The sequence below is a fragment of the Apus apus genome, chromosome 14 (assembly GCF_020740795.1).
Source record: "Apus apus isolate bApuApu2 chromosome 14, bApuApu2.pri.cur, whole genome shotgun sequence".
NCBI classification, from domain to species: Eukaryota; Metazoa; Chordata; class Aves; order Apodiformes; family Apodidae; genus Apus; species Apus apus.
Genome location: NC_067295.1, coordinates 6,222,294 through 6,238,535, shown reverse-complemented (window position 1 = coordinate 6,238,535; position 16,242 = coordinate 6,222,294). Strand labels below are relative to the sequence as shown.

Sequence of the window (16,242 nt, the reverse complement as noted above, 5' to 3'; positions counted from 1 at the left end):
CCATAGATGACTGTGGTTTATAATAAATGAGTATCCTTCCCAAAAATTGCATGGCAAAGCTTAGCTTTGCACTACTGGACACACTGTGCATTCTGGTGATATATGAAATACCTTCTGCTTTTACAGCAGCCAGACAAATTGGCTGCATTTCTAGTGTTTTGGATTATATGGCCATAAACATCAAAAAACCTACGAAAGAAGATAATGACTTTTCAACATATTGTGACAACAGACCAGCCAAAACTACTTTCGACCAGTTTGCAGAATAACGTGTTCCTGGCAGCTCACATCAATTCTCCTGCAGAAAAGTTTAACATCAAAGATGTAAACTCCTGTGAAGTCAGGTTTAAAATACAAAGCTTAAACTATGCATGAGCAGGCAGAAATACTACTGCAGCACAAGAAAGCTGATACTGGAAGCTAATTCTTTAATGTAGAAAAATATAGGCTATTTCCAAAGCGAGAAACTATGTTAGATTTATAGTAGGAAGGGTGAGGTGAGCAGATACTTTATGATTATGCAGTATGCAGTGTTAATACTTTTCTACCCACTCAAGTCTTAACAGCTGTTCCATCAAGAGGGGGAAAATTAAGGCCCTTGGTACTTCTTAAGCAAGCTGCCAATTTTCCACATGGGATTTGATGGCTAAGAAAATTAGGTTTTCCCAGTCTCGTGCTGCTGCAAGGACTAATATAGCACTAGTAACACTAGTAGGAATGAAAATTCCATGTATCTGAAAAAAAGAAGCTATATTTGCTACATTTTATGATATAATAAATGCCTTGTTAAGATTAAAAAAAAAATCCCTAACCTAATATCTAGTCTCTTTTATTCTGACATTTGTTTTGAAGGAGCACTGCTCATCACATATTTAAAGTTCCTTAAGTGTCTCACTGTGTGATATATAGGTGCAGTTATTTGCACTGATAATTTTGTAGGCATCAGAAGAAAAACTATGCTCATAAATCAAATAGATATTTCCAACACTCAAGAGGAAAGAAGGATGGAATTTTAAGTGTCAGATACTGATTATGAACAAAATTCTGGCTGCCTTGGGTAGAGGCATCTGTCAAAAAATCTACAGATAAGGAATGAGCAAAGAAAAACCTGTTGGCTTCTAAACCATCTGGAATGGGCACTGTACAAGCCCTTTATCACCTGAGCAGAACAGGGTCTCTTTCCTCCTATATCACATCACAACACAGAAGCCTGATGGAGCCAGAGGTGCATTCTGTGCACGTACATCTGTATCCCAACACAACACAATGACACCAGCTTCTTTATATCCATCTGGAGGAGCTTCTCCCAGTGAGGGATTCAGATTACCTCCTAGCTGCTGTGCCACCACTGCATCATAGCTGGTCATGTAACATCTGGCCTGGCATATGCAGTTGAGCTGTCACCACACAGCCATATGTCGGTCATTCCCAGACTATATGTTTGCATATGAACATTCACAACTGGTACTGAAAAGCTCCTGTTCAATACTTATATAAACATATCCTAATGCTGTCTTGTTATTCTAAGTCTCTCTAATACCTTCTTATAACTTGTTATATCAGAGTGCCTGTGTATTTGTATGAGATACCAAGGATCCAAATATTTATGTCAGGGAGGGTGGAAATACCCTGTCAGCATCAGTTTGCAGAAGTGAGATGGTGAAACTGAAGTGTCAGATAATCTCCCCAAAAGATGTCAGCATTTTCAGCTGCCTGACAGATCTGTCTGCCTGTGTGAGAGTAAACAAGAAAATGGCTCAGCCTTTGGACTGAGTTTAGGGCAAAACAAAGAACAAATGGTCCATTTTCAGATCAGGTCTCCTGCTTCAGTTTACAGATGTTCGTTTGTGATTTTCCCCTTAAGCCCCTTTGGGAACAATGGCTGGCCAGTTGGGTTCAAGTACTGGTGATTTAAACAAGAAAAATCTCATGTAGAAAACAAACCTTCAAACCGGAAAGACAATAGACACACCTCAAAATTCCTCTGCCTCTTCAGTGTACTGGAAACTAAGGATCATCCCACACAAGACACTTCCATGGAACTACTCTCTGAAATAATTTGAATTTTCAGTAATTCTCCTGGTTTGAGCTCCTAGTGGAGCTAGTTCATATTCATGCTGATGTAAGAGATTGAACTGAACCCAAATGTCTTTTAATGCAAAGTCTTGATCTTTACCAGGAAATGACAGAGCTTATCAGGATGTCAGTCTTACCTCTGTAATAATGAAGAAATCATCACCAGGCTCTCCCTGCACCACAATTTTTTCTCCATCTTCAAACTGGACAGGTTCCAGTGCATCAGCCACTGTCAGCCGCTCCCATTTGTCCAGGGACTCTAAAATATTGAAGATCATAAAGCTTTATTATAAAAAGACTCTTAACTTTGGCTGAAGGTTCATATCTAAACTGACAGCTCTGCTATGCCTGGTTCTGTTCTAAGAGAAACATTTCTTTCATCCAGGCACTTTGCACGAACATCCAGTTGGGAAACACGAATGTATTTATTCATTGTGTCTTAGACTTTAGTAATCAACCAGATAATAATCTTAAAAGTTGGACAGGAGAAGTTGGCTCCAGTTCCCAGTGCCTGTGATCTGATCTAGGCTATCCTGATGCTGCCATGGATTGGAGCAGCCTGGGAGCTGTTTGGAGATATCAGCTATTCAGGAGCACTGAGATGCTTTTACCACATCCTACAGCAGATGTCACAACAAGTCCTGCTGTTTTTTTCTCAGAGTTGCTCCCAGCCTGCTACCCACAGCCTGCTAGATAAGCCATGCCAAAGTGCCCGTTCAAAAGATGACTCTTGCCTGTGGGCGAGACCTCACACACCACTGAAGCCAAGGGCAAGACCCTGGCAGCATGGGTGGCAGTGGGACCAGACTTCAGTATGGATGCTTGAAATGTCACCTCTGATTCACTTGCCAGCAGGATGGTTTACAAAGTGTTTTTCTTTTCATTCCCCCACTGAGGGGGAAAACTTATAAAACTTCAAAGTAAACTTCAGTAAGAAAAAATGACTGGTCTGTTTTATGAGTAATGAAGCTAACACAGCCTGTTTCCTGTGCCTTGGTGTCCTTATCACCCACCTGCAGCTGCCACAAATCCCTTGTCATACCTGCACTGAAAAGACAGCCTGCAGAGAAGCTCAACCAGGGCTGCTCACTGTCTTGCTGCCTTTCTCCTCCCTCTCTCCCTCTCTCCCACCTTTGCTAAGGGCTGACTTTTACCCATCCTGCCCTCAGGGGAGAAGGGTTGCCAGCCTCTGTCTCTCTCCTCCACCCATTTTCGTGAGGATCACAAGCAATGAATTATACTTGAACTTTTTTACTTTATCAGATTTGACTGAAAGAGGCAAGAGGTGTAAAAGTTCTTGAAAGAAACAGATAATACAATGATATAACCTTCACTGCCTTAAAATGATGGGCTTAAAATTCATGTACTAGAGCACTTATTATGAATTATTGAACTACTGTAAGTCAAGACGCATCTCCTGACACCAGGATTACATCTATGCTGTTCTCTCAGATCCTAGCTCTCCCATTTTGTTCAAAATATTGCTTAGAGGTATTGTTGGAAGGTGAAATAGTTTAAAAGCCTTTTGGCACAGCTTGGAAGCACACACACAGTCTGGTAACAAAACCAAATCCAAGTGATCAATGCACCAAAGACAGGTTTTGAGCTGCCTGACACACATACACCCTCATGGTTTTATGGTGTCTTTGTGGCCTTTGCTGCAGAAGCACTAATATCAAAGACCAAGCCCATACTGTCAATGCAACACTCAAAAAGTGCTCTGTTGGACTAAAAATAAGCATAAAACTCCTTCGTACAGACTAGAGTAGGCTTTTTCATTTTAAAAAAAAGAAAAAAAAAAAAGAAAAAAATAACTCAGTAATTAACAATGAAAAGAGTCTCTTGAAACTTCTTCAGTTGGCTTTATGAAAAATTCAAAGCTAATTCCAGCTGTAGTCACGAAGTGTCTCTTTTGTCTAAGGGAATTGTACCGCTACAAATGCAGTGGGTAATGGCTTTTGCAAACAGAGCATCATATAGGAAATTGTACATGATAGAACTCCTGAAGTTTTAGTTGCAGAGTTAAAGTCAAGCATCAAACAAAGTAGACCATACACTTTTTTTTTTTGCAGTTTCTAAATGGTATGTATCAATTCATGGCTTTCTATTTAATTACACCCCAGAAAAAGAAAAAAATGGAAATAGTTATATTTCTCACATCTTGCTCAGTACAATATAAACAGCTATTGATAATCTGAAAAATCCTTAGACTAAAAACAATAAAATTCCCCTTCCGGGTATATGGCTGGATACAGACACTATGCAAGCCTTGAAAAAAATATAAATAAGCTCAGGCAGAGGCTTTTCTACCATGAAATCACCAAGTTCTGACCCCCCTAAGGCACACAGTGCAGTTGACTTCTCAGTGCTGTGCTGAGATTTCTAAAATACATTTCTGCTTCCCAGCTGCCATCCACTTTTTAGACACATGAAATAGATCCTCACACATTTCACCTAAATTCTCAGTGCTCCTGAAATGGTGAGTTATTTTGCCTGGTACTCAAAAAAAGGTTCAAATGAAGTCCTTCTTCGTTGGAAAGAGACAGAAATGAGATTGGAAAACTGTAACAACCTAGGTTATAATTACATGGCAAACCACATGTTTAAGGAAGCACATCTTTGGATAACCTTTCTACTCTGAAATTGTTTTGAGATGTCTCATTGTTGTAATTGCTCCTCATTAGTGCAGGTGCAGAGATCCTTTTTTCTTTAAATACTCATTGTAATTTGCTATAATTTGTGCCCTTAAATTAGGAAGATTTAAATTAAGCATAACAAAAGGCATTTAAATGATGAAGACTTCATTAATAAGTGAACAACATACTTGGCCTTACTTTAAGCATACAAATGTAATTGAAAATTTCATGCACTGCACCTCTCAGAAGTTCAAGTACATTTTCACTGAGACGCTCTCATATTTCAGGTACTTAAGCTCAAATGGTAGATGAATACCATAAACAAAGAGAGGAAATTGCTTAAGTAGAAATATAAATACTTTAATTATATAGCAAATTAATCCTGAACTTTTTCTTTTTTTTTTTTTTTTTTTTTCAAAATAACCCCAGCAGAAACATGATGTTTCTTCTACAGCACCAACATTTCATTGTACTGTCTAACACTGTCCTCCTTATTAGAAGCTTTTGTTCTCCTAATGGTGATTGATTGGTCAGGCATTATGGGTTTGTTATTTTTCCTACTGAAGGCCATCAAGAACATGCCCAAATTTCGTGGCTATCACATTAATCAAAGGGAAACAAAATCCAAGGACAAGAAGCTAAACAGATGTTTTAAGAATGTGAGACAGGGGCTGTAAACTACCCAAGGAAAAAAAAAAAAATCAGTCCATTTTGATTTGTGAGATTAGTGAGGTTAGTGCAGATAAATACAGTGTTCTCACAGGAAAAAGCTTCTCACCTGTCACCTGGAAGGATGTAACCAGACTTTATGGCAAATTTTTATCTGCACTGCTTTCTCCTCTATCCTTATGATCTCTGCTGCAACAGCAGCTACCAAAAGGCTACCTACCTACCAAAAGGCTGCATGCCTGCTTCCATATTTAAGGAAAGATTTGCCCTTCAAACACATTCTGTGTATATAAAGAATGAGAAAAAAAAATCCTAAAAAGGGCCCTTTACGCTTTTTCCTTCAGAAACAATGCAACTGTGAGACCTTCTGTTTGACCACCTTGCTTTCATCGTGCCATCAAAGACCAAAATTAATTCCACCAACACATATAACAGAGGAAGTCCAAAGGGCAACTGACCCAAAATGGAGACCTTGCTCAGGAACTCTTCATACATCTTCCGCTTTCTCAGCGTGCTGCCCTGTTATTAAAGGAGAGAGAAAAAGGAGGTACAACATCACACAAAGTATTTTTGTGATTCTTGTGATTCTTCCTACTGCTGCTCTTTTTTTTCTTCCCTTCCCTTCCAAACTTTAAGCACAGCCAGTATAAACAGCCTAAGGCAAATGTTTCCCCATAAAATGTCTGGGCAAGTTGACTTGCTGATAAGCAAAGACAAAAAGAATCAAATTCAATCTTGGTGCAATTTCATTGACTTCACTGGCTTTACTGGACACTGTGGATGAATTGTAGCCATTATTCACAGGGACACTGCCTTCATCAATTAACCATTTCACTAATTCAATATATATTTTGTTACCAATCAGGCCCTGCTAGAACAGAATTTACAAAGTAGGATAAAACTTTAAATGTCCCCCTCATGGGTCCCATTCTTGTAGGTTAAAACCTCTTTAATGTCAGGAGCATTTATCTGTAAGCCTGGTTTATATTCTGAGTGGTGTTACATGTGTTATTACTGCTAAGCAACATATTCATATTATTATTCTTAAAAGATTTAATCTTTTTTGAGCAGACAAGCTGTCAGTATATTTGCAGCCACCAGCAGACTGGTTCCCACTCTAGTAAGATTTTATTGTGTGATAAATTACTGAGAGAAATTCTGCTTTCATAGTGTTTGATCACCATAGTCAGAAACTGGAAGTAGCCATTCCAGCACACATTTCTTTAAGGTGGTTCAGGTAGGAAAAAATACAGTGCAATTTTACCAATGCAAAAATAATTAATTTATCCTTAACTGCTCCAGCAGTGACACAAATTACTTATAAAGAAAACCGTCCCAGGGACCATTGTGGAGCTCCAGGGTCTTCCTTGGTACCTTGCAGTTTATTCCACACTGTTATATGACAGCCCACATCATTTCTGCCTGGGTAGATTCCCAGTGGATGCCAAAGGCTGCCTGATGCCTGCTAGCCAAATCTACAAGGCAGGAGTACAGCAAAAAGATGATAGACTCATATTCTGCAGGAAGGGAAAATAAAGATGGCATTGACTTATAGGCTGGACAGGAAAGACATAACCAGATGTCACGTCTGCCATAGAAAAAGCCACTTCTCTATTCCTCCTTCTCCAAGTGAGCCCTGGTCAGTGCTGGATGCAGAAGCAGAAAGTGGGGATAGACAAAGAAAAAGGAAAACACCCCCTCTATAATTTTCGAGTCCGGTGATGACAGCTCTCCTCTCAGCGATAGCATCGGTAACCCTCGTCTGACCTCTCTGTCTGACAAACCTGGTTCTCAACTTCAGGGGCCTTTGAGAGCATTTGAAGTGCCAGAAAGAAAAAAAAAAACACCCCGAACTTCAAACGGAGGAGGCTGTGCAAACCTCGCCAGAGCCTGACAGCTCGCTGCGAGACAAAGAATGGAAAACTGGACACTGCGCAGTTGTTGCTTCCCTCCCTGCAATCCAGTGGAAAAGAGACTAGCAAAATTGACAGCTGTGGAAAACCAGATTGGTGGTTTAGTTAGATGGGCTGGGGCACCCAGGGACAGATGTGGAAAATGCTTTTTAAATGACTTGCAGACACAGATGAATTTTAAGAAGCAGTAATCAGTAGCCATGAGTGACTCTTGACCACAGCTTTGAGTATTTAGAGATGCAGACAAGGCCCAGGAAGGTGAGGATTGCAGGCATCCTGCCCAGCCCCAAGAGCAGCAGCCATCACTTCCTACAGGAAAACCGGTGTGTTACATCTTGGCTAAACAAAGCCAGGGCAGGGGTACAGACTTCACTAGGAAGACAAGTGCAAAAGCAAAAATGAAGTGGAAAGAATTAAGTGTGCTAGTACAATTTTTTTTTTTTTTTTGTTGTGATAGTATTTCAAACCTCATTTGGACTTCACTTATGCATTAGCTTCACTGTCTTAACTATCCCACGTCTCAGAACAATACCACAAAGGTAAAGGAGAACAGGACCTAGGGAAGGACCAGAGGTTGAGCTTCTCCAGAAAGGAGAAGCTTGGCTCACCCTCATGCGCATTGTTTTCACTTGAATGTGTTTTCCTGCTCAAGCTTTCACAAGCAGAGTGAGGGGAAGAGATTTTGGGATAACACTACTCTAACATAAGCTAAAAACAACCCAGCAGTAGAATTGTTACAAAAATCAAAGCATGTGCTGATTTCCATTGATGTTAAGCATCTTTTTCTCCCCCTGAAACAGAGAGAGAACATGCCTATTTCCCACCTTCCTTCATCAGCCTAATCACCTCTGTCTCCTGATACCTTTTTTATACTTGTTTTATTTTGTGTAGTCACTTTAACCAAATAGTATGAACACCATCATAGCTTCCTCTATTCCCCTTCAAGGGGTTTCTGCAGCAGTGTCAAGCAGTACCCTCCTTGGGACACATGCTAAGTCAGTTCTTATACAATATTTTCATGGATCTCCTAGAAGCAGCAACAAATCCGACCGTAACGATATCTGCAGACTAGGAGATACTATGAAAGCTTGCCAAGACAGGAAAATAACAAGAAAGGACCTAGAGACATTATAAATGGGAATAGAAAATAATAGAATGAGCTTCTGTTTGGAAAATACAGCTCAGATATGTGAGGAAAAAATCCAAAGCACAGATGTTTGACAAACGGAAGAAGACTGGAAAGCTGTAAAGCTGACAGAGATTTACAGACAGTAGGGGAGACCTGGTTTGCAACATCAGACTACAACAAGAATATAGCCAAGGCTATTTTGGTCTGTATATTCAAAGACATCATCCAGGAATGAAGTTTAGAGGCTCTATCTCCATGGCTCGGATGTGACGGTGCCTTGCTACACTCTGCCTGGGTACCTCTTCTCCAGGAAAGTGCTCCCAAACCAAACAGAGCCCGAAGAACTGCTAAAACACTTGGGGACAGCTGGTAGGGAAGGAGGGAAACAAATTCAGCCTCTATTGGTCAGTTCCAAGGCTGGGATCATAGGTATGTCATACTCATAGCTAGCATGCATTGCTACAAAGGCTTTAAGTAGAGAGTGATAATAATCTACAGATACATGACAGAGAGGGCAATTTAGTACAGTATAACTTGACATAACTCAAAGTAATAGGAAAAAATTAAGAAAATCTAATTTAAGATGAATATCAAAAAAGTTTTCCCAACTTAGGAATTAATCTCTTGCAGAAAAGCTTCCCAAGAGAAGCAGTAGAAATCTTACTGCTTGAACAAGATAAAAACAATAGTAAATGTATGTGAATAATTCTGCACTGGCAGAGTTCTTGATGGCATGTTTTAAAAAGTCTTTATTAATTCTGCTTTTGCTAACCTATTAATATCTTCTTTCAATAGTCGCTGTTTCTCCCTCTCCCTCCTTTCCTTTGTTCACTTTCTCCCCAGTTCTGAGCTGTCATGCACAAGTTCATCTTCTTAAAGACAGTGGTTCCCACTAATTACAAAGACTCGTTAATATTCTGAGCTGCAGTGCTCCTCCCAGAAACAGTCCTAAGGGGAAAGAAAATCACTTGCATTTTGCAAAATCCACCCAGAAAAGAGCTCAAAGCCAGTTTTAGGACCACTTAAAAATGTAGCAAGCCCTAGGCTTAGCTTAAGCAATACAGAGGGTGGGAAAAATGAATGCCCCAGAGTTTATAACAGGTCTTGTTGAATAAGACTGTTGAATCTCTTTTTCATCTGCCCCTTCTTCATTTTCCCTGTTTTCTTCCAGTTTTTCTTCCCACTACTCCAGTCTGGTCTCTGTCCTTCTCAGCCTCTGCTTGTCTCTTTGCTTTGTCGCTCCCGCACTCTTCAAGTCTTCTTGCTTACTCCATATTTTTGGGTGTACAGATGGGCTGGCTGGACTTGATCAGGTCCTTCCTAGAAATCCCCACCTTCAGTAAGAAGCCAAACTAATGGCTACCAAAAGGCCAAGCATGGCTCAAGTTTCAAACAAAAGAGTTACACTGACAGGAGGTGCTAGAATGGCCTTCTGGACTACTCCAGCACCATTTAATCCCTGCATAATGCTGATATTGAATGATGCTTTGGTTGTACATTCTTACAGCATGAAAGAGTCAGTGAGCCTGCTGCCCATGACAACCAAACAGCCTGCAAGACCCCAGTGCTACACTGCACAGATGTTGGACAGATTGCAGGCTTCGGATTCGCTTTCTGTTTTGGCCACCATGCAACCTACATTTTACAGAAACAAGAAGTGCTGCTGACTTACTCTGTCTGAGTGGAAAAAGGCACCTGAAAACAGGTTCAAAGCTGTGAAAAAAACCATAAAACAGCATAAACAAAGTGAGGCATTACTGACTAACCTGGATTTGTCATGACTTACATCCCCATATTACAACTCACTTTCTGCAACCAAGGTTTGTCAGCTAGGCTAAACATATAGTGTCCCAGTAGCTCTGCTCTCAGAGCCAGGTATCTTGAACCATGGGAACTAGAGGATAGTGAAGTTATCCTGAATCAAGCCTTCTTAAAGAAGAAATTACAATAAATTAATACTGCAAATTTCCTCAGTCTGGGAACTGAATTGTCTGGGGGATCAATCTGATGTTGGGATACAGACATTTGCTTCTCTGGTATTTGTGGTATTTGCTATATTTAGAATACAAATATTGTACTACCCTGGGATGTTCCCCACTCTGTGATGCTCTTGAATCCCAATTGCAAAGGACAGAGTAGCAACATTTCAGCAGCTGAATTACATGAGAATCCTCTGGTGAAAAATTCCTTTGCATCTATCCCAGAAGAATGTAAGTAAATAAATACAGAATATATACATAAATATGTGTGTGTGTGCTTGGGTGTGCACACACAGAGAATGTATACATTAAAAAATCTGCAACAGAGTGAAAAGTATGCAACTCAGCACGGAATTTTTTTTTAAACACACAAATGGACAGATGACAATTTGTGAGTGCACTGAGGGGGGAACATGTTGAAGTGTTTTTTGTATCCCATCTAGTACAGTGAATTTCATGGTATAATACTTCATCAAGGTCTGAAGTGAAAGCCAACCAATTTCACTGCAAATCCTAACTAAAAGAACTATCCCGACATTTATAATCATCACAGCTGCTAAAACATACTTGAATGTGACCTTCAAGCCATCAGGATACCTAAGCTGAGATAATTAAACAGAAAGAAATATATCTGTTTTAACAAACCTCTTTTGAGACAGGCTAAATAATAAATGGCTGACAAGTGTAACTAAAAGCCTGCAGAAATTTTTTGCATTAGACTTTGTCCATCTTAAAAAAAAAGGAAAACCTAAATTTCCAAACCTCCTGAGATGCATTTTATTCATACCATAAACCAGTCAGGATCAATGAGACACGTAATTGGGGAAAATGGCACTAAGAAATAAAAACGAGAAATTACAAAATGCAAAGCAACAAACCAAAAGAGAGCTGCAAGGAGAAATGAGGAGGGAGCCAAGTGTCTCATGACAGGATAAAATCTTTTTGGCAAGTGTGGATCTGAAGGCATGACTTGCAAATAAATATTTACAACTTGAATAAAATTTCGACACCAGACTGAGAAAACATGGGGCTGGTCGTGACTGGGAGGGAATGCAGATGAAAGCAAAAACCATCTAGGGTTATGGAAAGGCTTTATCTGACTACTAAAGAAAAACAAATCTTTGGGAGAAAAAGGTCATTGATCCCTTGGACAAAAGTATTTTCAAACAGAAAATAAAAGAAAACTTGCTAACTCTCGAGTTTTAAAACCAACTTAAAATGCCATATTTCAAAAGATATCCTAAACATTGCTACCCCTTATTTAAAGGCAGAAGCATTTCTACATCCAAAATATCCAGCAGCTTTCTAGAAACATAAGGTTAGAGTCTAGAAGGCAAGAAACCATGTTTCTGGGACTTGAAAGGCAGCTACTACTACATCTTGAAACTGAGTACAGCAAAACCAGCCACATAATGGTGGAGTTAGCTTCAAGTATGAAATGCAGCCACTGAAACATGATGTAATTAATTCTTAGGCTTGAGGAAATGTGCAGAGAGCCACTGTAACCTGCCCTCAGACGAATGCACACAGACAGGTGTCTCATTTCACCCACAGCAAAGAAATTATCCATGCTGCACCTAGAAATAAATGAAAAGATGACAGAATTCATGTAGTCTGGATGGGAAAATTGCATTTACCATGGCTAGCACTTAAAATTGGACATTTTCTGTACCTGCAGCAATTAATTCACCACACTATCTGAAATATTTCCTTTCTAAGTGTTGGGAATACTACAATTACACTGCCCAGGTATCTAATGTAATGCAACAGACCAATTTTTAATGGCTTCAACTGTAAAAAAACCCAACAAAACAACACAAAAAGAGAGAGAGGGAGAGCAAACACCTGCTTGTTCAGCTAAAGGTCTCATCAACAGCAGAAACTGAGTTAGGTAAGGCACAGCAGTCACTGGTTCAGATAATATGTAAATTAATTTGAAAAGCACGTAGCACTATACTAGAATCAAACAGAAGTAAATCTATAGTATTAAAGTTGTGTGTATGGGTAAAGGCAGCATTAAAACTACAGTCTTTTCCACTTAGGATTTTAAATCCTTTCAGTAAAATCCTGTTGCTACTTCAAATATTCATCTTCTGAAGACTGCTATCAGATGGTAATGGACACATGACCAAACCTGAAATCTCTCAGGGTTGGATGGTGTTAAGTACCATTATTTTTAGCATGAATTTTAGCATTCATTGTTGCTAAAACTGAAATCACCTCTAGGCTACAAGGCCTGGGAATCTGTCCCTTCAGTTTGTTCATAGCAAGCTTGCAGGTAGCTGTAAAAAGCTGTGCTTAAAACGCCGAGGAATATGTGCTCATCCTGACATTTATTTTCCTCCAACTTCCTTTCTCTGTTATACCTTGAATTCTTCCTTGCAGCATGCAGGTTCATTGCACCAGTTATCCCAGTCACCCTTCCATTGCTTCCATGTAGGACATGGGACAAATAGAGTGTCCTTCTTAAATTGATTAGGAAATTCTCCTGCTCTGTGTTTTAGAAATACCTTCCAGAAAGGTGCTAATTACTGCTGCCTGCTTCCCCACATGGTGAAGCGTTCAAAAACTATTCATCCTGTTATTCACAAGAGAGAAGACAGTACATTTCGTGTCATTATTCCTCTATATTGTCTTGGAGCAATCAGGCTGAATATTTTGGAACAGAGTAAATTTCCATCAGATGTACTCTTCTGGATGTCAGTGTAATGTTCATTTATGCAAAACAGAACTCAGCCCATGAAATACAGAGTGGAAACCAGCAATGCTTCATACAGACATCCAACAGTCATCACACAGTGTAATTAAAGATCTCTCTTACACTCTGTTGCTTAAGAACTAATCATTTAACTGTAAAATCTACTCAATCCTTTTGCTAATTTTTCTGTTATCCATGACATCCACTGGAAATATAGATGATCTCAAAATGAACACTCCTTCATTATTCTGAGAGCATAGTGTCATTTCCTTCAGATAAGAATGAAACAATGCAGTTTTTAGAGACAAGTCCTATTGAGAAAGAAGCTTTACATAGAGTTATGTCTGTTAATCATCAAAGAGCAAGGAATATTTTTTGGAGAAGGAAGATATGCACATGGACATAAGAAAAAAACTCATAAAAAAAGTTATGACATTGCTAAAGTTAATTATCTGACAAAGTTTCCGTTATAAACTCACCACTCAAGAACCAACAGCAAATCCATAAGCCAGCACACATATCAGGTACCCAGGAGGTCTGTTGAGCATCACTGCAGAGATGAGGGAGTTTGAAAGGAGCAGAGCAACGAATCATTAGGAGGGACTCTGCAGCTACCAGCCTGTGATATGTGTGGCTGGCTGCTGGCTAATGAGGATGGAGGGCACGCTTCAACTGAGCTTCTTTTTTTTCAGCAGAGCTGGATTTACCTTGCATTGCCTGCCTTAAAGACTATAATACAAGTTCAGACAAAGACCTCAGAGGCAAGGGGTGGTGCTGAAAGACATTTTCAGGTTCATGATAAGGAGAAGAGTTGCAGAGCTTCAGTGGGTGATGGAGGCCTCCTGAGGTTTTCATTCATGTATAATAGTTATGCATAAAGTTATTGAATCACATTTCTGACTCGGCGTCTTTCTGCTGAATCCTGTCCCCTTTTCCTTCAATTCACTTAATTTAGTTACTTAGTGTTCTTGTCATGTCCTCTCTCTTTTGTGTAGAAACACAGAGTGTGCAGCCTGCTATCATCACTGCACTCTGACCAATGAACAGAAGTACTGGTGCTACAAAAGAAAGTAAAGAATGTCAACTCCATTAACAAGACCTTCTCCAGAAACTCACCATTAAAATGCGTCTGTAGCTGTCTCTGTCGATGCCCCAGAGCTTGAGATCTGTCTTGGCCTTGACAGTGGCAGCCCGGGGTGTTCCATAGATCAATGCCAGCTCCCCAAAGCTGCCTCCTTCTCCGATGCTGGTGACCCACTCCCCATTGACATAAACCTACCACAGCACAAGAAAAAACAAGAAGAAAAATCGGTCTGGGGACTTAGTTGCAGTCTTGCTCCAACTGCCAGTTACCTAAAAAGCTATTAGTAATTTCCTTTCTAATTGTCAATGCTGGGGACACGGAAAGAAAACAAGAGCCTCACAGTTTCTGCAGTTGTTGCCCAAAGAGGGCAACAACCTGCTTTGTGGACAGAATTTCAAGTCGTCTTGCTTCAGTACAATGGCTGTATTTACTCTGTGAGTTTCAGCTCCCATGGTTAACTGGCATCATGTTTTTCCTCTTGTGTTCAAGGCTCAGACAGCCAACAAGCAGAACTGTCACAACTTTGGCTTTTTATTAACACTGTCAAACTTGAAGGGAGGGAGATTTGTTGATACGTGTAATGAGGTTTGCTGAAAAGCACCATGGCCATGAAACAAAAAACAGTCAAAACAGGGAAACATCTCTTGAAAAGGAACATTTTTTTCTTCCCTAGGCCTAGTGCCTCCAACAGCTATTTAAATATAACTACTGAGATCTCTTTCTCCCTTAGTGAAGGCTACTAAGTGCTTTGGACTGGAGAAGCCATGTGTAGAATTACCCTTCACCTTCCAACTTCAGCTGTACAGAACTTAGGAAGCACTATTTGGCCCACAGCCTATTTAGAGAACAAATTCTCTCAAAACAAGGCATGGATCGATACCACTATCACAGTAATTTTCCTGGATGATGTCCCATTTGATAAGAACTCCTACACTTGAGTGCTGTGTAAAACCTTCGCTGGAATAAGGAAGGCTCGTGCAGGTGGTTTCCCTGGCTGCCTTTTCCTCACTATTCATGGACAACACAGCTCATGGGACATAACAGTGTATTCAAAGGCTGGTATGGATTGCGTATTCTGCAGCTTGCTGCTATAAACCTACACAATAAACCCTTTTCATTCTGTTAATGTGCCTGTGAGTTTAGAGGGTAGGAAAAACTGTGTGTGTATACCCAGTGCAGAACATATCCCAGTCTGTTCCAGACCAATAACAGCAGAAATCAGCCAGAAGGAACTGAATTTGTTTGGAAGCTTTGTGAAGAAATATAGTATGAAGAAAATATGCAGGTATTCTCATCTTAAGCAGAAGAATATGGCAAAGGAAAAGACCATAATATATATACCAATTGCTGGGTAACAGGTTTTAAAAAATAGAATCAGAACTGTGTTCAAGCTGAGCATGAGAAAAGGTGGTGACCAAAATAAATGAACTGAGGTCAAAATTCAACAAACTGTCCCTAATAATTTTACTTCTATCTTCAGATTATGATGAAAAGGTGTATTACAAACTACAGCTGGAATCAATCCCAGTTTATCTTCCCAATATTCAATTAAGATCTGATCCAGCTCCTACTGAGGTCAGTGAAATGCTGGTTCAGTAGGAGATGGATGAGGCTGCGGAACAGTTCAGCTGAGCAAGAGAACTCTCAGGTCTCAGTGAAAAGGGGCAGTACCAGCAGCACTGCTGAACTCCATTCATGGAAATGCCATTTCCAATATCAAGCTGCAAAAGAGAAAACAACTTGAGAATAACCATTGTTTTCTAGGAGGAAAACCTTTGCACTTAATTTTCTGCAAAGGCCTAAGTCAACAATCAACTTCGGCTTCATAATGAAGTTAAAGTGCCTTTATGCCTTTATTCACAGAGAGTTCAGCTCCACTATGAATCCCTTTAAAATACATTAAAAAAAAAAAGAAGTAGAAAGTGTCTCTGTTTATAAGGTGTGGGAAGTAAAGCTATTTTAAACTCAGAACGGATTATGAAAGCCAAAGTTTTATGGCAGCAGCTCAGATGATCTCCTTCTTTATCCTAAAAAATGCTGGGCTAAAGTTTTTACTCA

General features: G+C 39.8%; 1 protein-coding gene across 1 annotated transcript in view; it reads right to left on the bottom strand.

The window, feature by feature from the left end:
• PRKAR1B (protein kinase cAMP-dependent type I regulatory subunit beta) overlaps window positions 1–16,242 on the bottom strand; it is a 97,210-nt gene that overhangs the window by 18,035 nt on the left and 62,933 nt on the right. Inside the window, exons 7-9 of the mRNA XM_051632451.1 lie at window positions 14,217–14,375; window positions 5,840–5,900; window positions 2,214–2,335 (exon numbers count right to left, since the gene is read on the bottom strand). Coding sequence (XP_051488411.1) covers window positions 2,214–2,335; window positions 5,840–5,900; window positions 14,217–14,375 — 342 coding nt within the window. The remainder of the gene's footprint in view (window positions 1–2,213; window positions 2,336–5,839; window positions 5,901–14,216; window positions 14,376–16,242) is intronic.